Source organism: Pelodiscus sinensis, chromosome 1 (assembly GCF_049634645.1).
Source record: "Pelodiscus sinensis isolate JC-2024 chromosome 1, ASM4963464v1, whole genome shotgun sequence".
In the NCBI taxonomy this organism is placed as follows: domain Eukaryota; kingdom Metazoa; phylum Chordata; order Testudines; family Trionychidae; genus Pelodiscus; species Pelodiscus sinensis.
In genome coordinates this window covers 140002538-140030251 of record NC_134711.1, presented here as the reverse complement: position 1 = coordinate 140030251, position 27714 = coordinate 140002538, and the positions used below count along the sequence as shown (strand labels likewise).

Below are 27714 nucleotides of genomic sequence, written 5' to 3'. Positions count from 1 at the left end.
CACTATCCCCGGAGCCGATCACGTTGCAAGTCGGGGGCAGCCTGTGTGTCATTTCTGGTCTGAATTTACCTACCTTCTACTTCCAGCCATCTAATCACAGAATCAAAGAAGATTAGGATTGGATGAGACCTTAGGAGGTCATCTAGTCCTACCCCGTGCTCAAAGCAGAACCAGCCCCAACTAAATCAAGCCTGGCCTTAAAAACCGCCAAGGGATGGATATTCCATTGCCTTTCAGTTAATCCATCCCAGTGCTTCACTGCCCTCCTAGTAAAATACCTTTTCCTAATATCCAGCCTGGGCCTCCCACACTGCAACTTGAGATCACTGCTCCTTGTTCTGCCATCTGCCACCACAGTGAACAGCCTCTCTCCATCCTCTTTGGAACCCCCCTTCAGGAAGTTTGAAGGCTGCTATCAAATCTTTCCCCCCTTCTGTAGACTATACAACTCCAAATCCCTCAGCCTCTCCTCATAGGTCATGTGCTCCAGCCCCCTAATCATTTTCATTGCCCTCTGCTGGACTGTGGCCAATGCGTCCACATCCTTTCTGTAGTGGGGTGGGCGGGAGAGGCAGAACTGGACACAATACTCCAGATGTGGCCTCACCAGTGCTAAATAAAGGGGAATAATCACTTCTTTAGATCTGCTGGCAATGCTCCTCCTAATGCAATCCAATATGCCATTAGCTTTTTTTACTACAAGGGCACATTGTTGACTCATATCCAACTTCTCATCCACTGTGATCCCCAGGTCCTTTTCTGCACAATTCTCTAGTGAATCTTCTGGCTCTTTGCTGAATCCTCTCCAATGTATTAACATCCTTCTTGAACTGAGACACCAGAATTGGTCACAGTATTCCAGCAGCAGAAGCTTTTTTTGTTACGCCAGTCATCCCATTTTTGTTACTCTGGTCCCCAAGGTCATTTGGTTCTTCCTGTATAAGATTCTGATCTACCCCTGCATTAATGAGGCCTCCCAATTTTGTATCAGCACATTTCATCTGCACACTCCTATTTTGTGCCAAGGTCACTAATAAATATATTAAATAAGATTGGTTCTGAGACTGATCCTTAAGGAACTCTGCTAGAAGCTTTCATCTGTCTTAGTGACAAAAGCCCACAGGTAAGTAAAAATGCCATCCTCAATGAAGGGCTGAAGGAGGAGGGGGCATGGGAAATAGCAATGGGTTGCATAGAGAGACAAGTAGGAAAATAATGGGACAACCTGTCAAACATCTTAGCTGTGAATAACTTAATGGAAGGAACATGGGAAACAGACAGAACTGGAAGTCTTGGCACACAAACAATTCCTTCCTCATCTCCCACTGTCCCTGGAGCCACCCGAGTGTTCTGTGGACGTCTCACATCCTGGTAGTGATCCTTGCCAAGTCTCTGAGGTGTGATGGGCAATAGGACTATGCGTAAATATAGTATCCTAAAGCATTTTGGTATTATTTTTCTTTTCAGTTTTCCCCCAAGGAAACATATTTGCTTTCTTTGGGAGTCCTGGGAAGAATTTATGAAAAGGGCCCATGGACAACTAATGGGTTTCATCATTAACTATAGGTCGTGACTTTTTTTTCTTAATAAACGGGCCATCTTGCCCAGAAAGAAAACTCTTGCACCAGCCTCTGATGGGAATACATTGTTTCAAGGTTTTGAACTAAAGCAGCCTTGCAGAAAATCACAGATAGTTTTTTAAAGGGCTTGTTTTAAGGGGAGGAATTTCCCAAGGACTTTGCCATTGAAATGCTTGCACAAATGGTCTTAGTATATGCATACCCTGGCTGTGGAGGCCTCAATATTCCGAGGGCCCAATGACATTTTTGATATTCTGCTTGTATCTGAAATCTTGTGGGTAGGGAGAAGGGGGGAGGGTTTAAAATGCTATTTCCAAAGCTGTACACCAAATCCTTGGCTAGCTGCAGATTAACATTGTGTTAAAAAAAGAAAGAATGTTTAGGAATTATTTAGGCGGGGCATTAAATAAGAGATTGTGAAGCTCCGACTCCAACTTTTTTGGGGCCAGAGAGAAAGAGAGAGATGGAGTCTATAGTCTAGTGTTTAGGGCACCCACTTTCATAAATGCAGAACAACTTCAGAAACCTATAACAGCATACCCTATAGCCAGTCAGGGCATTCATCAGTGAGGTGGGGGAGGGCGAGTAGAGTCAAGTTACATTTGAACTTAGTCTCCTACTTCCCACAGTGCATTAACCCCTAGCTGATAGGGGAATATCACTACTTCCTGGTTTATCTGTTAGCCAGAAGCTGGGAATGGGCAACAGGGAAGGGATCACTTAGTGATTCCATGTTTCTGTTCATTCCCTCTGAGACACCTGATATTGGCTGCTATCACCAGACAGGATGCTGGGCTAGAGGGATCTTTGGTCTGACCCAGTATGACCATTCTGATGTTCTTATGAAGGGATGACCTGTCTTAGGCACTTAATTCCAGAGAGGATTCATACCTGTGACTCCCGAGAGGAGACAAGCATCTCCCTCTGGTTCAGAGTTAGGTGCTTACCTCTGGTTGAGGACTAGGGCTTACGCAAAGACCTGGGAGGCCGGGGGGACAAGGCAAGCTTTGACAGATTCCTAACATGCTGGCTTTTGTGGCTCCCATTCTGAGGCGCCTAACTCTCTGCCCGCATTGTATATAGGGAATCTGGGAACCTAAATCAGGCTGGTGGATTCCATAGGGTAGTAGGGTGCCTAAAGTTAGGTTCATCATTGCAATGCCTAAGGTCCCTTTGTGGATTAAGCCCACTGAGTTGAGACAGTCTTGCTGGAGCTTTCTAACAGCTGGCCGCTCATACTTCTTGGCAACTAATTCAGAGGGTTTGTCAAAGTGATTGTTTTTCCATTTGAATGGACTAATTCACAGAGGTGTTGCTGGCCGCACAGCTAGCCGTGTTTGTTGACTTTCCTGGGGAAGAGTTTTGAATCTATAGATTATTTGCTTCCCAGGCTATGGGTGAGTCATTTTCCAAAGTATTTAATATGGCATTGACGCCTGCCACCCTGGCTGCTGGGTGAGGAGGAAAGGCAGCCCCGAGGTATGGGCACCCAAGCGAAGGACAAGAAGCATGAGCACCACAGACAAGCCTCTGAAACAAAAATGGTCTTTTTCCCTGTGGGAAGTTAGTGGCAAAGGGTCAGAGTTTCAGCACCTGGCACAGGCTGCAACAGAAATTGTCCCAGGAGCATTTTATTTCTATCCTAGAAAGATTTCGCACAAGGGACTACACTTGCATGGGCATTCAGAAGTCCAAGGGTGCTCTGCAAACCAATGGTGAGAGGGCGCGGGGGAGTCTGTGTGTCATCAATCATCCAAGGCAAATGATGAGGATGGGAGGGAGGGAAAGGGAAGATAAGAGCAGTGCTAGCTGTGCAGTACATAAATACAAGCCACTCTTCAGATCTTGCCTACTGAACCCTAGGCAGTAAGTAGCAAGGCCCAAGACAGACGTCAGTAAGGTTTATTTATGATGTGCATTGATTTTAATTGTTATCTTCTGCAGATTTGTTAATTACAATATCTAATTAGTAAGTGTTTAGTGATTTGCCATGAAAAAAATGTATAGGCAACTTCTATTAATGTGCCAGATTAATGAAATTATCGAGTTAGGGTTGCTGTATGAAACTGGGTGGTTGTTTCTGGCTGGAGGCCCTTTCTGGTGTTAATGTTGGTCTCACCAAGCTTCTTCAAGCTGATGCTCTTTTTCTTCTCAGTCAGGAAGAGGAGCTGCCATTGCAGGGTCTGGAGGTGGCTGCCTTGAAGCTAGGTAGCAATCGGGTGCCATGTCTTTGGCTGGGGTGAGCTGTCTGGTGACAGGAGCAGGGGGATTTCTTGGCCAGAGAATTGTCTGCCTACTGCTGGAGGAAGAGAAGGAACTGGCTGAGATCCGAGTCCTGGACAAAGCCTTTAGCATCGAGGCACTCAAGAATTTTACAAGTAAGTGACTATTGTTAGGACAGGGGGATTGGAGGGGAATTCTTCAGCTGCACTCTCCAGCAGAATCTCTTGGAAGATTTTCTCCTTTCAGAGAGTTGCAGATCTGGGACTGACTGACTTCGAGCATGTATGTTTCATTTCCATCCCCAACAAAGCTCCATACATGTGGCACAAAAATCAGAGATGTTAAAATGAAATGGCAGTCGCTTCACTGGGCGTTCTTGGGGTCTCTCTGTAGTACAGAGGATTACTTATGAGTGTGTTACAATTTTGGATGGGATATGCAGACTGAGATATATGGGGACAAGTTTAATTATTATCAATTTTTATTATAGCAGGACCCAACAGTGAGGTCCCTTTCTGCTAGGTCAGATCATCTATAGTAAGAAACAGCACCTACCTCTAAGAGTGTACAGTCTAATACAGAGTAAGAGTGGCAGAAACAGAGTAGTATTATCCCTAGCTGGGAAACTGAATTCCCAGGTTACACAGGACCTCTATGACACATCAAGGAACCAACGTTTTAAAAAAATGTCTAAGTGACTTAGGAGCCCATGTCCCATTATCCAAAATGGCTTAGGTGTTCGTGTCCCTTTGACTTGTAATGAGCCTTAGGCACATTTGAAAATGTTATTCCTCAATCCAGTGCTTTCGATCATCCTTCTTCTCTGCAGTCATTGTCTTTATGGACTCACCCTATACAGCTTGATAAAGAACAATGATCTTTCTGTAGCATTTTAAATCGATGCATAGACTTCTGCAGCAGAGACACAATTCCCTATGAAATGGCAGAGTGTTTTAGAATAGCTTTTCAATAACTCTGCTAGTTGGTTTCAGCCCTATTCAGTTCTATGCCAGGTTCCAATAAGGATTTGCCACGGTCTCCCCCAGCTCAGTTCATGCACCTCATGTCTCATTTGCAGCAGCAGGTGCTGGTCTAGTCTCAATGCAGTTCAGATAATGCTGCAAATCCTGTAACCACAAGTGGGCCAATATTGTGGGGCCCCACTCACGTGAGCTATTCACAGTGCCTGGAACAGTGTTGCACGGGGTGGAGCATGAGCTTTTTTGTGCCAGCTGCGAGCTCTGCAGGGATAACATAGCTCTCTTCGGGCACATCTGTACGGCAGGGCTAAAGCCAAAATAAGCTGTGCAGCTTGAGCTATGTCAATTGTGTAGCTGAAGTCGAAATAGCTTAACTCGGCTTTTAACGCTGTCCGCACAGCAGAAAGTCCAAGGAGGAGCACTCTTCCTCCGACTTCCCTTCCTCCTCGTGACATGAGGGTTACAGGAGTCGGAGTAAGAAGTCCTCCTGCTTGCTGTGTAGACGCGGGCTATGTTATTTCGGAGTAACGTCAGTTAGTCTGAAATAACGCTGCTGTGTAGATGGACCCTTAGAAATCAGAGCATTCTCTTGTATCATGCAAGCTTGGCTGGCCACAACAAAGATTTCTCTGCTTCTTTTATTTGATGGGGATGAAGAGGCACTATTCCCTTTGAACTCCCATCTCCTCTCCCCCTCCCACCCAAGACTTGCCAGATCTGTGCACACTTTGGGCATTTCTCCACTGCAGTAAAACAGCTGCATTTGGCTCATGTCTGCTGACTGTGATGTGCAGGGCTTGGGCTACAGGACTATTACAATTGCAGTGCACAAGTCCAGGATGTCTGCCCTGCAATTTTATAGCCTTGCTGCCCAAGTCCTGCAAGACAGAAGTATCTGACATGGGCCAGGTTCAGCTTTTTCACTGCACTGTAGATACACCTTTAAGATCTGTCTTTACCCTACTACCCAAAGGGCAAGGTGCTGATGGATGGGGTGACCCAGACATTTGCTTTCACCTCTAAAAATGAGTGATACCAGAGGGCGCCCAAAATATACTTGTGCTACCTCTCAAGTATCCCCCTGAATGATCCCCCTACACTCTGATAATTAACTTTGCTTCACTTCAGTCCCAGTCTCTGTATCTATAACTGCACGTCTAGTGACTATGTCTCAGCGATCTCTCTTGGACAGTAAGTGAAACAGTCTGAGTCTGTGCCTGTTCCTGACAGAGATTCCTGCTCTAGATGCAGTGTTGTTGCAAGACGATTGGGCTTGACTGGTCTCATCAGCATCCATCCATGATATCCCAGTGTAACTCCATTGACTTCAGGGGAGTGACTCTTGATTTACATTGGCTACTTTATTCTTTTGTACATATTTATTTCTGTATTTGTTTCAGGCAGCTCTGATACAGCCAGTGCAAAGCACAGAGACTCACTCATTTCATGAGTTACTTTAATCTGACTGTCCTTGAAAAACAAGACATGATGTGCACTTAGCAGCTCTTATCTTTGTTTAGGTCAGGGACATTCACATTTTCCCTGACCCAGGACTTCTTGCTGGGGGCCTTCAACTTGCACAAAACAGAGTAGTTTGCCAACTGCTTCAGCCTCAGGGTGGAGATGTGCACTGTGGAAGAATCAGTCTTAGCATGCAATAGGGCCAGGATTCTCCACTCCAAATAAAGTATGGGGGGGCGGAAGGGGCTGGAGTTTCTGCTGGATAAGCCTGCTTATTAAGGATGGATAAGAGGCCATGTTGAAGAACTCAGGTTCTAGGGCTCCACCGGGACCATTTTTCCTCCTTGGAAGGAGGAAATGTATCTATACCACTGCTAAGTTTCCTACTAGTAAGGAGGTTTGGTTTATTTGCTCTACATTACCTAGCAAGCTTCTCGAAACTTTAGAAATATTGTAAGTGCCCAATCTCTTTCAAGGAGCATTCCTTGTCATTTTAAAGCAGCAGCTTTCATGTCTGCTACCACAGCTATTGCTTTAAAAAGATCTGTGCTCACAGAACGCCCAGTATTTAAGCATGATATCTAGTGCCCAGTGTGCACTCTGCACCATCCCCCATTGGGAAGAGTAGAAGGAGTGTGGCATATCGTTGGAAGTATGGTTTTGGAGATTCTACGACAGAAAATCTCAGTATAGCAGCTACCTTATTAAATCCAACCTTAATGTAGAGCTAAAATTACATTTGTTTGCCTTTGTAACTGCACTAACAAGAGACATGCACAATACTCCCAGGACTTCACAATAAAACAGCTGATCTGGAACCAATAGAGTACCTACATAAATATAAATGGCTCAGCTTCTCAGTGATAAATCAGGTCAAGATGTGACAAAGCATTTAATACCTTACAAATTAAAATAAGCTGTGTGGGGTTTTTTTTTTCCAGTGGATGTCTGACATACATTCTTTTAATCAGCTACCTATTTCTCTAGAAATTGATGGAGGATGCCTAACTGTACATCTCACTGGCAATTACTCAGCAGCAGTTAGGAGCTGTTTGAAGGAAAATCGATAATAAAGCACGCTGGGTCATTTACAAAAAATGCCTAAGTCACTTAGCCCTAGTCTGCACTAGGGAGTTATTTCAAACTAACTCCCCTCATTCCAAAAGAACAAGCAGCATGTTCACTCTTGTTATTTCAAATAAGCGGCTGGTTATTTTGAAATAATAACTCCTGCTTTCCATGAGGAATAATTCTTATTTTGAAATAGTTATTTTAAAATAGCAGTAGTGTGGATGCTCCTGTGCTGCTATTTCAAAATAACTACTCCTCAGGGCCATTCACAGTAATTACTCCCCAGTGTTTCCTGGGGCTCTCAGTTGAGGTAGCATGGCCACATTAAGGGAGCCTGACTCGGACTAATTTCAAGGCTTCCCTGTAGTGTGGGACATGCTATTTCCAAATAGTTATTTTGGGAGTTATTATTTCAAAATAAGTTCTTTCGAAATGATTTCCCAGTGTAGGTGTGCCCGTAGAAGCCTCAATCCTACTGACTTGTATGTGTTTTAAACAGTATGTAGAAGATAAAGACAAATAGTTTGGGGGCGGGGCAGCTAATATGACTGAATTGGTAAGGTAGATGCTGCTTAGGATTTATTAGCATAACCCTCAAATTCCTAAACGCAGAATTTCCAAGCAACAGGCAGCACCCTGGTTTAGAGCTGAGGTGACACCAAGCGTGGGTTGAGCAGGCAGAACTTTTGCAATGGCTGCCTGCTGCTTTAAAACAGAGGCAGCCAAGGACTGTGTGTGCTTGTTGTACAACAGAATATACCACAATGAAAAGATGAGCTGAATTTCTCCTCCCGCCCTCTCCCAACCCCAATCCACACATGCTTCTCTGGTAGCTGGTCAAAGACCAGTTACATAAAGGTCATTTGTTGTTTGGCCCAGCTCTCCACCTTTGCAATAACCTCCCCCTAGCATTCATACCTCCTCCTCCCCGCTCTCTGCAGCCCCTCTAGAGCCTAATTTTCCACCCACACCAATGTACATCAGGAACTCAGGAGTAACTGACTGAACGCAGTTCAGTGCTGAAAGCTGATATAAATGAAAGGTGAATCTGGCTCATGTTGTACTTACAAAGCAATTTCCATTGATTTCAAGAGAACAGGATGTGGCCTATAGTGAGCGCATTTTCCCTACTTCCCCAATGTAACTTGGAAAGATTTTTCTGCATTTTCAAACACCTACTGACTGGACAGTATCTAAAACTAAATACAGGGGGTGGGGAACAGCTAAATACATTAGACACCCTGCACTGACTGTATTGTTTTCAAACGAGTTTCCATTTGCACATGAAAAACCTTTCTCTTACCTAACAAATGTATGTGCTAGTTACACTCTCAAAAACACTGTGCTTATTATTAGTGATTTGTATCACCATAATGCCGAGAAGCCTTAGTCAGGGACCAGACCTCCATTGTGCTAGGCACTGCACAAACACAGGATTCTACACCTTCTGGAGTCTGCAGATGGAAATCCTAATATTTGTGAATGTTAGAACAAACCCAGTGACTGCATAGTTACAGAATTTCCATAGGTGTCTTTGCCTCTCAAGAGCAGGCCCATATATGTAATCAAACATTTTGCACATATACACATAGAAAACATAAGGTGTTTTGAAAATATAAGTAGATAATAATATGAGCTGTAAGGGTACATGTTTCTCTATTATTGCTACTTTTATACATGTCAGAGGCTTAGAACTTTGTAACACTTCATGAACCAGTAGTAAGATCAGAAAGACTATGTGAGGAAGAGATGGATGGATGGAATGATGAATGATAAGGAAGACAGGAGAAAGAAGTTGAATGAACAGAAATCAAAAGTTAGGAATTATAGAAAATCAATAATGGAAATAAAGGGGCACAAGGCAAAATCTATAGTTAAGGACAATAACAAGGAAAGAGTGTTGGTGAATGCTTCAGAGTTCTTTGTAATCAGTTGCCAATGCACAGTAACTAGATACATTCGATTTTCATTGTTAAAGACCACGCCCTGGCTCTAGTGAATTCAGTAGTCAAACTCCACAATCTCACCCCTGGATTTTGACTGTAGTTCAGGCTGCAAATGTAATAAACGGGAAGTGGGGCATTTCCCTTGCTTGCAATGGCAATTTGTTGACATTGAAATACTGTAGCAGCTACAATGTAAGAGACTGTAAGAGTGTTGCCCCCAGCAGGATATTGGACCTAGAAGTGGACTGGAAGAGGCGCTGCAGGTCAGGTGTGAGGAATATTAGCAGATATGTGTGTGAAACCCAGGCCCGGAAAAGCAGATGGTTCAGGAAGTCGGGACAGAGATGTATCAAGAGAGTAGGGTCTAGAGCAGGGGTCTCAAACTCAATTTACTGTCAGGCCAGTGCCAGTCTGAAAATCTGCCTAGTGAGCCAGTGGGCACCGGCCTCTGGTAGTGCTCTGAGGGAGGGGGTCTCTACACTCCTCCCCCCACAAATCTCCCAGACTTACCTACCACCCTGGGCAATTTAAAACCTACTGGGGGGCCCCACCACCACCAGCAGTGCAGCAGGGTTAGAGCAGGATGTAAGATCCCATTTCCTTGGTTAACTGGCTAAAGGTAATGTTTAATTGGTTATGTGATTAAAGGAGAGGTGGGTGGGAGGTACCATCATGGCTGGGCTGGAAGGGCCCCCTGCTGCAGGTGGGGGCTGCTCCAACCCAGCAGAAGCAGCCCCTGTCCATAGTGAGCCTCACAGAGCTGAAGCAGCCCCCTACTTGCAGTGGGAAGGAAACTGCTCCAGGTCCCATCTATTAACTGGAACCTGTGATTAACCTTTCACATCCTGAGTTAGGGTATGTCTACACTTGCATCCTAGTTCGAACTTGGGATGCAAATGCAGGCATTCGAAATAGTCAATGAAGCGGGGATTTAAACATCCCGCGCTTCATTAGCATGATCGCGCCGGCGCACTAGTTCGAATCACAGCTGATTTGAACCAGGAAGTGCGCACCGGGACCCATTAGTTCGAACCAAGGGGGTATGGTTCAAACTAACACGTCCCAGCGTGCACTTCCTGATTCGAATCAGCTGTGATTCGAACTAGCGCGCCGGCGAGATCATGGTAATGAAGTGCGGGATGTTTAAATCCCCGCTTCATTAGTGATTTCAGTTGCCTACATTTGGATCCCTCGCTCAAGACAGGGAGCAAGTGTAGACGTACCCTTAGAGTGGCTTCTTGCTGCTAGCTCCATGCTCCTGTGGCCTGTGGGAGGTGTGCGCAGCGTCCTCAGGTGCAAGTTGTGAAATTATTCACTCATTTTGTGAAACTGACTAGATAGCAGGGATACCAACGTTCTTGATTTGATCACAAGCCTCTTGATAATTGGGGCTTTTTATTTCTGCCAAGGTCCATCCATGTTGTTATAATTAAGCCAGATCTGAGAAAAGCTAGAAAACATGCCCCGAGTTCAGCCAAAGACCTCAAACGCCAGACGCCAAATAAAAAAATCCCCAAGTGTATTTTTATCGGTGATATTAAGAAACCATTTACTTTTTTGGGAGAGGGGGCGATTCATGAGTTTTGAATGCTATGGGGTAGAAATACAGCACATACAAGTTGATAGAGTCTCCCCCTGTGCCCAGGAGCCCAGACCGAGACTAGGAACCTACAAAAGACAAGCAACTGAGTCCTCACCCTGATGCCCCCAGGCAGTGCTTTTTTTTTTTTTTTTTTTTTTTTTGACTGTACCTATTTTCCCTGCATAACTTAAAGGAATTGCATTCCCCTCAAGTGAACCGGCACCTCTTTCCTTGGGACAACCAGGCTCCTGATGGAAGTCCGCTCAGGACATACGGCTCTTAAAGGGGCCACAACTGTATTTCGGCCTCCCAGTGTGTCTTTTTTTTTTTTTTCTCAACAACTTTCTCCCCAGAGTACCGATACCTTTTTTCTTACACAAAAAGCACTGCCCCTAAGCCTCATGCTGGCATACTTCTCTCCCCTGCTACCATCTGCACCCTTGCATGGGAATCCTACCTGCCCCCCTCAGCTAACATCCACCTCCTTGCAGTGGGATCCCCACACCCCTATCTGGGGTCACCGAAAATGAAACTCGCCATCCTCACCCGATTGGCTGCAGAAGCCTATCAGCTTCGGCCACTCCCTGGCCTGCATGGTTCGTATCATGACAAGGGCAGCCAGTGCAGCTTGCTGGACCGAGCAGCACCCTCTGAGGCTGGGACTGTGTAGGGCAGAGGTCTCCAACCTTTTTAAGCACAAGATCAGTTTCTGAATTGAAGTGCAATCCAAGATCTACCTCAGATCCAAATATCCTTGTCCCACCTCCTTTGTGCCCCTTTTCCGAGGCCCTGTCCCTGCTCATTCCATCCTCCCTCCCTCCCTTTCACCAGGCAGGGGTAGAGGGTTGAGACACAGGCTCTGGTCTTGGGCTAAGAGATTTGGAGTGGGAGAGGGTCTGGACTTAGTGCATCCGAGGGTACTGAGGGAGTTGGCAAATGTCATTGTGGAGCCTTTGGCTATTATCTTTGAAATGTCGTGGAGATCGGGAGAAATCCCGGATGACTGGAAAAAGGCAAATGTAGTGCCCATCTTCAAAAAAGGGAAGAAGGATGATCCAGGGAACTATAGGCCAGTCAGTCTTACCTCAGTTCCTGGAAAAATCATGGAAGGGATCCTTAGGGAATCCATATTGAGGCACTTGGATGAGAGGAAAGTGATTAGGAATAGTCAGCATGGATTCACAAAGGGCAAGTCGTGCCTGACCAATCTGATTAGCTTCTATGATGAGGTAACTGGCTCTGTGGACATGGGGAAGTCAGTGGATGTGATATACCTTGACTTTAGCAAGGCTTTTGATACGGTCTCCCACAATATTCTTGCCAGCAAGTTAAGGGATTGTGGATTGGTTAAATGGACGGTAAGATGGATAGAAAGCTAGCTAGAAGGCCGGGCCCAGCGGGTACTGATCAATGGCTCGATGTCAGGATGGCGGTCGGTTTCTAGTGGAGTGCCCCAAGGTTCGGTTCTAGGACCGGTTTTGTTCAATATCTTTATTAATGATCTGGATGAGGGGATGGATTGCACCCTCAGCAAGTTTGCAGATGACACTAAGCTGGGAGGAGAGGTAGATACGCTTGAGGGCAGAGATAGGGTACAGAATGACGCAGACAAATTGGAGGATTGGGCCACAAGAAATCTGATGAGGTTCAACAAAGACAAGTGTAGAGTCCTGCACTTGGGATGGAAGAATCCCAAGCATAGTTACAAGCTGGGGACCAACTGGTTAAGTAGTAGTTCTGCAGAAAAGGACCTGCGGGTTACAGTGGATGAGAAGCTAGATATGAGTCAGCAGTGTGCCCTTGCAGCCAAGAAGGCTAATGGCATATTAGGTTGCATTAAGAGGAGCATTGCCAGCAGATCCAGAGATGTCATCATTCCCCTTTATTCGGCACTGATGAGGCCGCATCTGGAGTATTGTGTCCAGTTCTGGGCCCCCCACTACAAAAAGGATGTGGACGCATTGGAGAGAGTCCAGCGAAGGGCAACCAAAATGATTAGGGGGCTGGAGCATATGACTTATGAGGAGAGGCTGAGGGACTTGGGTCTGTTTAGTCTGCAGAAACGAAGAGTGAGGGGGATTGGATAGCAGCCTTCAACTTCCTGAAGGGAGGTTCCAAAGAGGATGGAGAGAGGCTGTTCTCAGTAGTGACAGATCGCAGAACAAGGACCAATGGTCTCAAGTTGTGGTGGGAGAGGTCCAGGTTGGATATTAGGAAAAACTATTTCACTAGGAGGGTGGTGAAGCACTGGAATGGGTTACCTAGGGAAGTAGTGGAGTCTCCATCCCTAGAGGTGTTTAAGTCTCGGCTTGACAAAGCCCTGGCCTGGTTGATTTAGTTGGGGTTGGTCCTGCCTAGAACAGGGGGCTGGACTTGATGACCTTCTGATGTCTCTTCCAGTTCTATGATTCTATGAGGGGCTCTGAGCTGAGCCTGGGGCAGGGAGCTGGAGTGGATGGAGGGGGCTCAGGGTACAGGCTTTGTAAGGGAGTTTGGATCCAGGGGGCTGAGGGCTAGGACAGAGGCTTCAGGAGGGGGTTCATGACTGGGGAGAGGTTTGGGATTCCAGCTCCTGGTGGACATTTCTTACCTCAGGTGGCTCCTGGGTGGTGGTGCCGTGGGGCTAAGGCAGGCTCAGCCCTGCCCTGGCCCTGCACCACTCTCAATAACAGCCAGAAAACTCCCTCCATCCCAAGCCCTGTAACCCCCCCCCCCACTAATTCTGGGAGATGGGGGGAGGCACCCTGACATCAGCACCCCCTGCTCTCCTTTCCCTGCCCTGCCCAGCAAGCAGGAGGCTCCCGGGGGGTCAGCTCCCAGGCAAAGGGCAGGAGTTGTGCAGCAATAGGGGGAGGGGCAGTTGAAGTGCTGTGATTGATCACCTCTTGGCCAATCCAGTCAGGATCACCTGTCAGAGGCTCCAAGACCTACCAGTAGATCCCAATCGAGTGGTTGGTGACCACTGGTGTAGGGAATGGGGGGTCTGAAAGCTACTGGGAGCCATGTGTGAGAGCGAGACCTTGCGTGCTGCTCACCTCCCCCCATGCCCTCCCACACGGGCCTGACTTTTCAAATTATTTCGCAGGTAGGGTTGCCAGATGGTTTAACAAAAATTACCGAACCCTCCCCTACTTTCACCCTCCCCCCCCAAAAAATGGGAAAAATTCTGCTGAACAAAAACAACCCGCCAGCAAAAGTAGTTGAACAAAAAAAAAAAAAAGGGCCCGCTCCATCCCCTCTACATGTCCAGTATTTTCTGATTTTTTTTTAAACTGAACGCAAATACCAGGCTGTCCAGTTCAATACCGGACACCTAGCAACCCTATTCGCAGGCCAGATTGGAGAAAGGCTCAGGCTGCAGATGGGCCCTGGGCCTAACACTGGAATAGTAGGAGATATTAGATAGTAAAACTCTTGTGCTTTGTAAAACCTGAGACTAGGATTCAGCTCTGGAGCAGCAAGAAATTCAGGCCTGAGGGGCCTCAGAAAAGATGTGTGAGACCGGCATTAGAAGAGCTGTGGGAGTAGGGCTGGAAGAAGGAGATTTACCAGACAGGAAGTGTGTGCATCTGCAGAGTGGTATATGTGTCTCATGGCTGGAGGGATCTTTAAGGAAAACTCCTATTATGTCAGCCTGCCACATGTCTGGAGTAGGAGTGTTGTGTAACAGATCGCCACACATGTCAATGCGGCTACGTCTACACTGGCATGATTTTCTGAAAATGCTTTTAACGGAAAAGTTTTCCGCTAAAAGCATTTCGGAAAAGCACATCTAGATTGGCAGGATGCGTTTCTGCAAAAGTACTTTTTGCAGAAAACGTCCGTGGCCAATCTAGACGCGGTTTTCCGCAAAAAAGCTCCGATCGCCATTTTCGCGATCGGGACTTTTTTGCGGAAAACAGTACTGTGCTGTTTACACTGGCCTTCTTGCACAAATGATTTGCGCAAGACAGCTTTTGCCCGAATGGGAGCAGCACAGTATTTCCGCAAGAACACTGACGATCTTACATGAGATCATCAGTGTTCTTGCGGAAATTCAAGTAGCCAGTGTAGACAGCTGGCAAGTTTTTCCACAAAAGCAGATGATTTTGCGGAAAAACTTGCCAGTCTAGACACAGCCTGCCTGTACTACACTGTATGCATGTAAAAAGAGATTTGTGGCCTTGCAGTAGGCAGTTTTCTGGGTCTTACTGGCACTGGAAAATGTTTCTCTTAAAAAAAAAAAAAAAAAAAGACATTTTGCCTTTATACATTTCAGAAAATAACAAATATCACAGGAATTACACAAAACTGTAACAAAAGCTTAAAGGACTGCAGCCAGTGGGTAACCATCATACACTTTGCCTGCCCCATAATGCCACTAGCACTGTGTTCCACAACTGCCACCATGAGATCAGTACAAGTATTTCCGTTGGCTCAGTTTCTCACTACTCCCTTTATTTCTTCTCCTTGCTGGCACAAGGCCTCTTCCTTTGTTTCATGTTGCTCTTGCAGATTTCAAGGGTCAGACTGAGGTGAAGATCTTGGAAGGGGACATCCGGGATGTTATGTTCTTGCACAGTGCCTGCCAGGGTGTCTCCCTTGTCATCCATTCGGCATCCATCATTGACATCTTGGGCATTGTGGAGAAGCAGCTGCTCTGGGAAGTCAACGTAACAGGTGAGCAGAGTGGATTTCCTTTGTTGGATTAAGCTTTGTGTCTATCAAGCAATCACCATCATCTGCCTAGCACTGGAGACTTTTGTCCTGATGAAGCAGCTGAGTCACTGGGTTACTTGGTGCCTCATGCAACCATATACACCCACAAAAAGTGTGCATAGAGCTCTGCCAGGCTGATTGGGTAGCACTGGGTACCCACTGTGCAGCAGTGTAAAGAGGCAGGGCATTGCAGCATCATGCCCTAAGACTAGAATCAGAGACTTCAGGGAGCAAAGACACTGTTAATCCCTAGAACCGTCATGCCTACTGTGTTAACTGGCTGAAAAATGCACAGAAAGGTATTTTTAATTCCAGCACCCATTCCCGTTCTCCTCCAGGGCTGCAGAGACTTGCCTATGTTTAAAGTATTACAGGTTTTATACATAATTACCGTCACCTCCTATAACCAGCTCACCTCAGGACTCTCCTCGCCTATGCTTCCCCTTTTCTTTTCCCTTCTCTTCACCTTGTCTTTCCCTCTGCCTTTAGCTTTCTTCCTGCAATCTTCAAAGGCAGGAGGGGCTCCTACATCCTTCCAGAAGCTCACTGTTAATATTCCATCATCAAACTGAACAGAGGGTTCTTAGTTTGACCCAGTGTGGACATACTTAAGGGTCCATCTAGTTCACTATCCTGTCTGCTGGCAGTGGCCAATGCCAAGTGCCCCAAAAGGAATTAAGAGAACAGGTCATCTTCAAGTGATCCATCCTCTGTTGCCCATTCTCAGCTTCTGACAGAGGGTAGGGACACCATGCCCGCCCATTCTGGCTAATAGCTATTGATGGACCTAACCTCCATGAATTTATTTAGCTCTTTACTGGCCTTTACAACATCATCTGGCAGAGAGTTCAAAAGCTGATTGTGAGTCGTGTGAAGAAGTCCTTCCTGCAACTATTAATTTCATTTGGTGACCCCTAGTTCTGTTGTTATGGGAACAGGTAAATAACTATTTCTTATTTACATTCTCCACACCAGTCATGATTATATAGACCTCTATCATAGACCCTCTAAGAATCAGGAGAGAGAGAAGTTAGGTTGAGAGCTACCTAAACCATAGCTTTCTCTGCCACATAATCACAAGCAACTTATCAGTCATCTAGCTATTTTTTGTTTGGTGGGCTGTCTCAGTTTGTTCACATTAAAGAAATTAAATTTAACTCATCCTCCTCCCCCTGTGACTGAAGTCCTGAGACACATATTGAAAATGAACTCAGGTAAAAGTTCCTCTCAAGGCAATGAGGCTATTCACGTAAGTAAGGAATACTTATCACAGAAAATTAGAGTTAAAGCTCAAAGCAGGACCAATCCTAACTAAATCATCCCAGCCAGGGCTTTGTCAAGCCAGGACTTAAAAACCTCTAGGGATGGAGATATTCCCCCACCACACATACACCACGGTAACCCATTTCAGTGCTTCACCAACCTCCTAGTGTAATAGGTTTTCCTAATATCCAACCTAGACCTCCCCCACTGCAACTTGAGACCATTGCTCCTTGTTCTGTCATCTGTCACCACTGAGAATAGCCTCTCTCCATCCTCTCTGGAACTTCCCTTCAGGTAGTTAACGGCTGCTATCAAATCCCCCCTCACTCTTCTCTTCTGCAGACTACATGAGTAAGAATTTGCAGGACTGGCCCATTAAATATACACTACATGACAGATACACAAATTAATAATGCTGAGAGTACCTGATTTTTTTTGTATTTCTACCATATTTTATTTTAAATGCACATCCTTAATACAATTTGGTCTGCATTTAATTTTATTGGGGTCAGTGTTATATTAAACAGATACTACTTTGACAAATCTCCCCCTAACCTCCATATTTGTACCTCACTAGTTTTCCATTACTTTTTTTAAAAATTCACAATAGTGGAAAGCTAATTAAAAACTTTTCCTAAAACCTTGTATTCTGTGTTGTCTAGGCACAGTGGTGTACATGAATTCAGTTTTTTAACTATTTTATTCTTGGCTGCTTAACAATAGTGCTTTTTTTTTCAAAGTGAGGTCTTCATTACTTCCTAGTTGTCCAAACATCTTTTCTTTAGTTTTCTTGTTAAAGACGGATGGAGTTCCGTATGCCAGTCATGATAAAGTCAGTAAGTCCTCCTATTTCTCTTCTCATTATTAAACAGATCTAAATTGTTTATTAGTGTTTCTTTTCCCCTACAAAATCCTTTTCATTCCCCATAGTCTCTTTGGCAATATTAACTGCAATATCATTCTGCATTTTGCAGACTCTGTCTTTTCCACTAACAGACTGAATAGTCTTGCTTGGGCACTTCCTTCCTTCATTTCTAACTGTTATTAATTTAACACTCAGACCTTTGATTTCTGAAGCCAGGTTAGGAATTTCTTGTTTACTTGTCTGTTTTGCTATGCTTGGAAGATGAAGTTGAGCATGCAGTCTTTGGTGTATGCATTACAATAGCTTTTAATTTGAAAAAAATAATGTGATTGTGCATTTTAAAAATACTTATATTCCATACAGAAAGCTTTGATAAAGAGCTCACCAAAGTTCTAAAGTGGAAAGCAACAGGCAGGAAATGCCAGGATGATGGACGCAAGCTGCTTTTTGTTCATTATAATGTAGTCTTTGATTATGTGACTATATACATTATCTTTGTGGCATCCTACTTTATTCAAGGACCGCTCCAAAGTCAGACTTGATTGAAGTCAATAGAAAGACTACCACAGATTTGAGCTGGCTTAAGTCCATCCCCATTTAGGGAAGCATTTAAGCACATTTCTGTCTCAAAAAGGATGGAATGTAAAAGCTATCCTTTTTACTCATATTTTTGTGAGTGTGTGTGTGTGTGTCCCTCCTCTCAAGATGTCTTAGTAGGTGCTATGTCTCTCTGGGGTCTCATATTTTAATTTTTTATGTATATTTATATTGCGTTTTAAAAAAAATTGTAAGCTGCCTCATATTTTAAATAGAGAGGCGGAGTAAAAATATTTTTAATAAATAATGTAACAACAGGACCTCAGAATACAGGATGGAAGGTGCATAATGAATGAGGCAGAGCCTTAAAAATCCCTGTCTCAACAGCATAAATTTGAAGTCAGTGAAATTTAGTATAAGTAAGAGCAGAAGTTATCCCTCAGTGCAGTGCTTAGATCAGTGTTTATTTGGCCACGGAACCGCTAGGGTTGCCTTAAAAAAAAAAAAAAAAAAAGGCCCTTGCCATGTTTCATCAAGGAATAAAAAAGGCGAGTCCCGCCGCAAAAAAATAAAGGCTCTGTCTCTTTAAGACAGGGCGGGAGAGCGGCTCCTTGTGGAACCCTTACTTTTGCTTCGTGGAACCCTGGAGTTCCACAGAGCACCACTTGGGAAACACTGGCCTAGACAATACACAAACCAAACCAAAAACAAGTAGTTGTTTGATTAAACAGCTTGTATGAGCTTCATCCTGGGATAACCCAAGAAGGGGGAGGGGAGGTGTGCAAAGAGTGCAGTTGTCTTGGGACTTGGCGATTTAAAAGGGCTCTGGGCTTTGAGCCACCCCTACTGCTACCATGGTAGCAGCAGCGGACTGCACCTGGGCCCTTTAACTCATCAACAGTACCTCCTATTGCATAGTCCAGGCAGCACTAAAGGCTGTTTGGGGGAGGCTAGCCCCTGGTCCTGACCCTTCTGCCCATGGTCTCTCCCCCCCCCCCCCCCCCCAACGCACCTTGTCCAGTCCTCCACAAACAGCTACGCTGACTCCTTCTTCCCAACTCAAAAAAAAATCCCAAAATATTCAGTTTCATTGTACCTAATTCAAGTGAGGACTCCTGTCAGCCTCCGGAAGGAGGAACTGACAGTATCAGGAGGCTCTGTGGGAAGTTGTTTCAGGAGATGCCATATTCCTAGGGATTTCTGTACCAAAAAAACCCGCAAAATTAAAATTGAGCACTCAATATTTTAATATTCTACAAAATTCTGCATATTTTAATTGTCAGATTAACACAATATTATCACAAGTTTCAATTATTTTCATAATTTATTTTGAAATATCTGTAAGCAAATATGTCTATAGCAATACAGACAACAAAATAGATTTAAGAAATAGATTCCTGACTAAGTATATTCATGCAGAAATCTGGTGATAATTAATGTAAGCCATAATACGAACCTGTATTTCCTCCTTCCCCAGAAGCAGTGCAAATGCTTGGGGCAACTGGAGGTAACAGAGTAGCTGAGAAGGAGGGTTGTTGGGTATGAGTGAGAAAAGTATGGAGCAGGGCTTTTTGGGGGGGTGGGAAGGGATTGTTAGAGAGCTACCCCCATGCAGACCCTTGCTGACCCCTAACTTCTCCCATTGTCAGGCCCGTGTCCCTCCATCCCTAGTCAGACACAGACCCCCTCGCCCCCAGCTCCCACCCCAGTTTGGCCCTGCATCCCTCCATCTGTCTACCTGTGTCTTTATGCCCCCAATCTCTATATCCCCTATGTGGTCCTGTATCCCCTACTCTGTGCCCCCACTCAGCCACTGCCCTTCCTCCTGTAGTTCTGCACTCCATTCCCCTTGGCCCATGTGTCCCGCACTCCCTCCGCTGCCCCATGTATCTCAGTGCACGCACTCAGGCACCTCCCTATCCCTGCATAGCCCTGCACCCCCTTCCTCTGTGCCTAAACCTCATTCAGCCTCTGCCCCAGGCTGTCTTCCCTCACTAGTTCTTGTGAGCCCCCATCTGACTCCACTAGCAGCTCTGTGCTATCTCCCCATATCCCATCTCTTGACCTGGCTGGGGAGGTGCTGTGAAGAAGGCTCCACAGACTCTTTCTCTTATCTAATGGGAGTGGCTGTTCTATTGTCCTGTCACAGCACTCTCTGGTAGGCAACAGGCAGCACTGCAGCAGAAGCTATTTACTGAACCAAACTATGCACCACACATGCACAGTGGCGCAGAATTCCCCAGGAGTAATGCACTTTCAAAATAATAAGCATACCTCCCCTCTGAATGGGGAAGCTCTAAATCTGAAGCTCCATCAGCAGGGGTCACTCTAGCTACAAGCAAACTAGGCAGTGGCCTAGAGTGACAGATTTTAGGGCAAAGTCATTTCTGGGCTCCTCTGGACGGTGCTGCAGATTGGTCTACTGAAGTGTGAAGTGCTCTAACAAAAAGTAGCACTCTCACTGCCCCGTGTGGACACTGCTGGCATGATCTAAAAAGTATCTAGTCCAAGTGGATGCAATCCTCTTGCAAACAGGATTGCAGTTACACATACTGCTCCTGGTTCATGTCAGTAGGGTCTCCACAGACCAGTTAGAGTGCTCTGCAATTCTTCCTGCAGGGCCATGTAGGCAAGCAGGTAGGATGTTTTGATTAGAGTGGCAGATTGTGGTGAGTGGCCTCAGTCCATGAAATTGTCTTGTAGTTTTCTGTCATATGATACTAACATGTTCCTCTTTTCAAGGTACCCAGTTACTGCTGGATACCTGTGTCCGCAATAATGTCCAGCACTTCATCTACACCAGTACTATAGAGGTGACAGGCCCAAACTGCAGAGGGGACCCCATATGCAATGCAGATGAAGATACGGCCTATTGGAGCTCACCAGGATTTCTTTATACCCAGTCTAAGAGACTGGCAGAGATGTCTGTGCTGAAGGCAAATGGCCAGGCACTGAAGGATGGTGGCATCTTCCTGACCTGTGCCTTGAGGCCCACGTACATCTTTGGAGAAGAAAGTCCATTTCTCCTGAATCACCTGGATCAAGGCCTCTTGAACAAAAATGTCTACCTGCGGAGGTCTAGGAAAGAAGCGCTGGTGAATCCTGTATATGTGGGGAACATTGCATGGGCTCACATTCTCGCAGCAAAAGCCCTGAGGAACCCAGAAAAGGTCCAGCAGATCAAAGGGAACTTCTACTACATCTCTGATGACACTCCTCACATGAGCTATGCTGACCTCAATTATGAGCTGTCCAAGGAGCTGGGGCTTGGGGTGGAGCCCCACTTGCCCATGCCGCTGACGATGTGGTATTACTTCGCGCTACTGCTGGAGATTGTGAGCTTCCTGCTTAGGCCCTTTGTCAAATACATCCCTTCCACCAACCGAAAGCTTGTGATCTTGATGAACACACCATTCACTGTCTCCTATAGGAAGGCATGGAGGGATTTTGGTTACGTGCCCCGCTACAAATGGAAAGAGGCCAAGCAGCGCACCAGCCAGTGGATTGCCTCGGTGATTCCGCAAAGAAGGGAGTACCTGAAAATCAAGACTGCCTAAGCCTGAGAGAAACTGAGGCATGACAAGAGGAGCAGGCCCATGAGCTACAGATGAGGAGGATATATTGCAGAAATAGAAGACAACAAAGCATTGAAACGTGAAATCTGTGATGAAAAACAGAAATGAATAAAGAATATTACACTCTTCATTTGTTTGTGGTGGATGGGCTATCCTTATCTTCAGGGGGTAGCCGAGTTAGTCTGTTAGGGTATGTCTACACTACCACCCTAGTTCGAACTAGGGTGGTTAATGTAGGCAACCGGAGTTGCAAATAAAGCCCGGGATTTGAATTTCCCGGGCTTCATTTGCATATTGCCAGGCGCCGATATTTTTAAATGTCCGCTAGTTCTGACTCCGTGCCCACGGCTATACGCGGCACGAACTAGGTAGTTCAGATTAGGCTTCCTATTCCAAACTACCAGTACACCACGAGGAGTAACGGTAGTTCGGAATAGGAAGCCTAATTCGAACTACCTAGTTCGTGCCGCGTGTAGCCGCGGGCACGGAGTCTGAACTAGCGGATATTTAAAAATGGCGGTGCCCGGCAATATGCAAATGAAGCCCGGGAAATTCAAATCCCGGGCTTCATTTGCAACTCCGGTTGCCTACATTAACCACCCTAGTTCGAACTAGGGTGGAAGCGTAGATATACCCTTACAGAAAAGAACAACAAATGGTTGGTAGCACTTTATAGACTAATGATCTACATGTTTTGTTAGTTTATAAAGTGCTACTGACCAGTTGTTGTCCTATCCTTATCTTGTTATCATTGTTTCTGTATAATCCTCACCCACCTTTCCTCCACAGCACAGGCACTTACATTTGAATAGAGTCCCTTAAGAAGCATTCTCAATACTTACTTTTCTCCTCACTATACCTTAGAGTATGTTTATCCTACACAGTTTTGTCGGAAAACCAGCCATTTTTCCGTCAAAACCTGACTTACGTCCACCCTGCAATTGCATTCTTTCGAAAGAAAATCGAAAGAACAATGGGGTTTTCCCAACATTGGTAATCCTCTTTCTACGAGGAAGAAGCCTTTTTCCAAAAGAGCTCTTTCGCAAAAAGGCATGTGTGGACGGGGAAGAGGGAGTTCTTTCAAAAGAAGAGGAAAGAGGAAAAAGCACAGGTCCCCTGGTGACCACTCTGTCCATTGATCACAGCTTACATGCAAGATAGCTTTTGGCTACATCTACACTGGCACCCTTTTCTGGAAATGCTTAAAATGGAACAGTTTTCCGTTATAAGTATTTCTGGAAAAAGCGCATCTACATTGGCAGGATGCTTTTCCGGAAGAGCACTTTTTCCAGAAAAGTGTCCGTGGCCAATGTAGACGCGCTTTTCCGCAAAAAAACCCCGATCATCATTTTCGCGATCAGGGCTTTTTTGCGGAAAAAAAGTTTTTCTGGAAAAGGACTTTTGCCCGAACGGGAGCAGCATAGTTTTTCCGGAAAAACAATGACAATTTTACATTAGATTGTCATTGTTTTTCTGGAAAAGCAAGTGGCCAATATAGACAGCTGGCAAGTTATTCAGGAAAAGCGGCTGCTTTTCCGGAATAAGTGGCCAGTGTAGACACAGCCCTAGTGTGTGGACGCTCTCTTTTGGAAGCAGTTTTTTCAGAAGATCGCTTCTGAAAAAAGGTTCTTCGGAAAGAAGCCTGCAGTCTAGACATAGTTTGAGACTTTAGGAAAAGCAGTGAAGACTCCATTATTATCTTCCTCACCAGACACACACACAGAGATACCACGCTCCATCTACCATCACTTTACTATATATTTGGGAAATCTGCATCTCTGCCTATCTGTCTTTCTGTGAGTCTGCATATTTAACAACTCCTCCTAAAGGGTAAGAGCTAGGACCAGGAGAGGCTCTCGTTTTTTTGCTGCCCCAAGCAAAAAAATTTTAGCCCCCCCCCCCCTCCGCTATTGGACAGGCACTGAGGAGGTAAGCGCCTCTTTGACTCCCACCATGCCCTCCGGCCAAACCCAGCCTACGTCCTGTCTCCCCTCCACACCCATCCCAACCCCCGCCCCCCCCCACACACACACTCATGGAACCCAGTTTCCACCTTCTCTCCCCTCCCAGGCAAATCCGACCCCTCAGTGCCTGGACCCAGTCTGGCCCCCTTCTCTCCCCCACCTAACACATCCTGAGCCCTCTCTTCCCTCCCAGCCAAACCCCATCCCCACCCCTCCTCACCGGAGCCAGTGCGCCCCTCTCCCACCTCCCCCCACTGACTGAACTCCGTCTCCTTTCCCTCTCCCCGCCAAATCCTCGTGTCCCGTCCCCATAGCACGTGTGCAAACGTCGCAGCGCCCTGGGGGAGGGGGGAAAGTGGCCCGGGTCCCCCTACTTCCCTTTCTCTGCAGCTGCAAACACCGTTCCCCGGTGTGAAGCGGGGCGCCGCGGGCTCCCCTCCGAGGCGCGAGAGGAGCCACGAGGCCAGGGCTCGCCTGCAGCCGCTGCGAGGGGCTCTGAGGCCGGCGGCTCCCGGGGGTGCCGCGGAAGAGCGGAGGGGGAGCGGGCAAAAACGCAGCCCCCCCCCCCAAGTGCCCAGCCGCGGGCGCGCCCCGGCTCTGCCTGCCTGGCCCGACCCCCGGCGGAGGTGAGGGGGGAGCTGCTGCCTCACCGCTCGGCGCAGTTCCCAGTGGCCACAGGCTTTGCGCGCCCCACGGACACGCTGTCCCAGCCCCCGCGCTTCCCCGGGGCAGTGGGAGCGCGACCCCCCGCGCCTGGCTGGCTGTCCCGAGCGGAAAGCGGCAAACCTGCACTGGGCGCGTTTCAGGAGCAGCCCCCCCCCCAGCAATAGGCCGGGCCCCCCACCTCTGAGCGCTGCGGGCGTGGGGGGGGGGCGGGAGGATCCCTCGCTGAGGCCCAAAGTGCCGCTGCTCTTGGGCTTGACAACTCAGCGGCCGCGTGTGCGCCGCGCGGGGAGGCAGGAGAGGGGCCGAGCGGGCTCCGGGCCGGGGCTGCTTCTGCAGTCGGAGGGGGGAGTAGGGCTCCCTCCGCGCCCAGCACTGAGGCGCTGACCCGTCCTCCCAGGCGGCCGCGTGGGTCAGCAAGGGAGCGCGCTCCCCCTGCAGGCTCCGCCCAGTGCCCTGGTGAGTCTGGCCGAAATGCCGCCCCCGGCACTGTGCTGGGAGTGGGAGATGCGCTGGGGATTGTGCGTATCCATGACACAGTTTCCTATCACATATTCAGATGCGGGCTGCTTTTCATGCCATTTGGTTTTGCATATCTCCCTAAAATTCTTTGTAGGGATCTTACAAACCTGCTCTTAGTTTTTTAGCAAAACTGTTGCAGTTTGTGCAGGCCCTATTATGGATGATAATTCTGGGGCTGAATGCGCTATAAACAGATAGGCAAGGTATTGAGTTAGCTGCATACAAATGGCACAAGCACAGGCTGCAGGCAGGGGACAAGGCTCTTCTGCTACCAAAGCCCACTTCAGAGTCATCAGAGTGAACAACCATAATCTTTGGACAACATAGTATGGAGTGACCAGGGCAAGCCAGAGGTAAATTGAAGTGTGAGGCTCCCTGCAGTACAACTCCAGAGAAGCTACAAGATACTTTCTGCCCTGGTTAGCTAACTGCAGAATGGACACAGCTCTCAGTGTGCACTAGACTCATCATCTTTGAGCAGTGATCATGAAGGCCCTGTATAGACTGGTAAGATGAGGTGTGCTTAGCAACAGTTTTTAGAAACACCAGTTAATTAATCTAGTCTAGATGGGGCCTAAAAGACTGTTTTGTTTCTTTCGGGTGAAGCTGACTAAGCAATACAAAGCATTCGACTCTAGAAACAAGACTACAGGAGAGAAGATGGGAGAATACAGGTTTTTTTTTAAGTTTTATTTCAGAGGGGGAAACACTTAACACAGTTTAAAACTAGATCTTACAATATGTCCCAGAAAATGGGGACATTTTTGTTCAGGTTTCACTGAGCTCCTAAAATAGCAGCTATAAATAAATATAATCTAAAATGAGGAAGCAATTGCTGGAGACATAGCCAAAGAGAATAAGTGTCATTTTGTCTTCCACAGTTCAGTAAGTGAGGCATTTCCCAGGACATTGTATGAGCCAAGAATCTGTCTGAGAGCAAATATATAATTTTTTACTTCTTAATAAGACAATGATATTTCCCCTCTATTTGCTGTACTCCAAACAATGTTCCTTAGCACCAAATTCCCTCAACACCTTAATTTCTCCAGCCTATCAGTCCTCTGAATACCAAATAATCATTTCCCCTAGCTCCCTCTCTCTCTCCTTGTTCCCTCTGATGCCCATTGATTAATTCCTATCAACAGGGCTCAATAATCTATGTAATCTACTCGCCCATGGCAAGTAGATTACATCCCGGAAGAGCCGGGTTCGGGCAATCTGCCTATCAACATTAATCTCCTTCCCACCATTTATCTCTCACCTTCCATCAATCCTAGAACAATCTATTTCAGCCCAACCCATTTAACAAAGAGTGTCGAAACAGCGGCAGAAAAAATGTGAAGAGCCACACCAGAATAGTTGAGCAAAAAACAAACAAAAAAAAGGAGGCTGCCCCTTTAAGAAACAAGCGTAGGCTTTTTGGCCATATCAGGTTCCCATCGATGGCCACCATGTTGGGTACCATCTTGAATCGCTGCCCTGGTGAGCACAGGGGGGCCAGAGGGGGACGGGGACCATTGGGGGGGGGGGCAGAGCAGCTTTGTGAGCCAGACTTTTGGGGGAGAAGAGCTGCATGTGGCTCGCGAGCTGGCCACCTGATCTATTTGCTCTAAGAATGGAGGCACAAGCCTCCTCTCCTTGTGCTTCCTTCTTGATGTCATCAGACTGTATAAAAGTTTACGCATTGGTTTCTGTGGGCAGAACAGGGGCTCACATGGCTGCGCTTTCTATTCCATGTGGAGTTTATGGTGCTGGGCAAGGTGACTCTTGTATCGAAAACTTTTCCCACACTCCGCACATTTATACGGCTTCTCTCCCGTGTGGATTCTCCGGTGCCTAACAAGGTGTGAGCTCTGGATGAAGCTTTTCCCGCATTCGACACATACATAGGGTTTCTCACCCGTGTGGGTTCTCTGGTGCTGGATAAGTGTTGAGAAGTCACTGAAGCTCTTCCCACACTGAGCACATTCAAAGGGCTTTTCTCCAGTGTGGGTTCTATGGTGGTTAATAAGGTGAGAGTTCCGGCTGAAGCTTTTTCCACATTCGTTACAATGGAAGGGTCGCTCTCCTGTGTGGATTCTCTTGTGTGTGAAAAGGTGAGAGCTCACACTGAAATTTTCCCCACATTCACTACATATATAGGGTTTCTCGCCTGTGTGGGTTCTCTGATGTTTAATTAAGTCTGAGCGCCAACTGAAACTTTTGTTACATTCAGTACATTTATGAGGTTTCTCTCCTGTCTGTGTTATCTCATGCTGTGCAAGGTTTGAGTTTTGACTGAAGCCCTCCCCACATTCAGTATATCCATAGGGTCTCTCCCCTACAGGAATTCTCTGCTGGATGATACCTTGGAGAGCCTCCAAATCTCTTTCTGGATTAATGGAGTTACCCATTATCTTACCAGGAAGGTCTCCCTGCTGCGTTTCTGTCATGTACTGCCTCTCATAGGGCTCTTCCTCATCAGGGCTCTGGAAAACATTCTCTTCAAACCCCTCTGGTATCGTCCCATACTGTTCTACATTATCAAGACCATCTTCTTGGGGATTCTTCTCCTCATGTTCATTCACACTTTCACTGTCTCCTTGAATAAACAGAAGCCTGACATGAGTGTTTGGCAGAAAAGAAATCTAGGAAAGGGGAATTAAACAGAATATGAGTTAACTAAATAAAATGTACACCTGGATGTGAAAAGAAAAATCCCAGTCTCCATCCCACAAAAACACACACACAAACACATTTCCCAGTGAGGAAAGAAAAAAAAAATGCTTCAAAAACTCACGTGAA

The 27714-nt window shown here is 46.4% G+C and overlaps 2 protein-coding genes across 17 annotated transcripts in view; one reads left to right on the top strand and one right to left on the bottom strand.

Moving 5' to 3' along the window:
• The window catches only part of ZNF697 (zinc finger protein 697), a 71175-nt gene that overhangs the window by 20738 nt on the left and 22723 nt on the right, over positions 1-27714 (bottom strand). For 6 of the 14 annotated variants that reach the window (XR_012897054.1, XR_012897050.1, XR_012897059.1 and 3 more), the window contains exon 3: positions 27332-27557. Coding sequence is in view for 10 of the 14 variants with exons in the window: in XM_075904712.1 (XP_075760827.1) it covers positions 27332-27557 (226 nt within the window). In the remaining 4 variants the exon portion in view is untranslated. Of the gene's footprint in view, positions 1-15076; positions 19407-23809; positions 27558-27714 lie in introns of those variants that run through there. The other 8 variants (XM_075904672.1, XM_075904665.1, XM_075904679.1 and 5 more) reach the window with 4 other exon arrangements.
• Positions 1575-21909, top strand: HSD3B1 (hydroxy-delta-5-steroid dehydrogenase, 3 beta- and steroid delta-isomerase 1). 3 transcript variants are annotated; one of them, XM_014579843.3, is made up of 4 exons: positions 1575-3549; positions 3736-3958; positions 15338-15502; positions 20949-21909. In XM_014579843.3, exons 2-4 carry the CDS (start codon positions 3805-3807, stop codon positions 21761-21763), a joined length of 1134 nt encoding a protein of 377 aa, XP_014435329.1. In that variant the 5' UTR covers positions 1575-3549; positions 3736-3804; the 3' UTR covers positions 21764-21909. The 3 variants fall into 3 exon arrangements, with proteins under 3 accessions (XP_014435329.1, XP_006135805.1, XP_014435330.1); XM_006135743.4 differs by having other exon boundaries at positions 3363-3446; XM_014579844.3 differs by having other exon boundaries at positions 3425-3475.

Excerpts from the sequence above, each read along its gene's own strand:
- HSD3B1 (XM_014579843.3), top strand. The coding sequence starts at position 3,805 with ATGTCTTTGGCTGGGGTGAGCTGTCTGGTGACAGGAGCAGGGGGATTT. Across the intron at positions 3,959-15,337 it reads GGCACTCAAGAATTTTACAA|ATTTCAAGGGTCAGACTGAG; the intron begins GTAAGTGACTAT and ends TTGCTCTTGCAG. Across the intron at positions 15,503-20,948 it reads CTGGGAAGTCAACGTAACAG|GTACCCAGTTACTGCTGGAT; the intron begins GTGAGCAGAGTG and ends CCTCTTTTCAAG.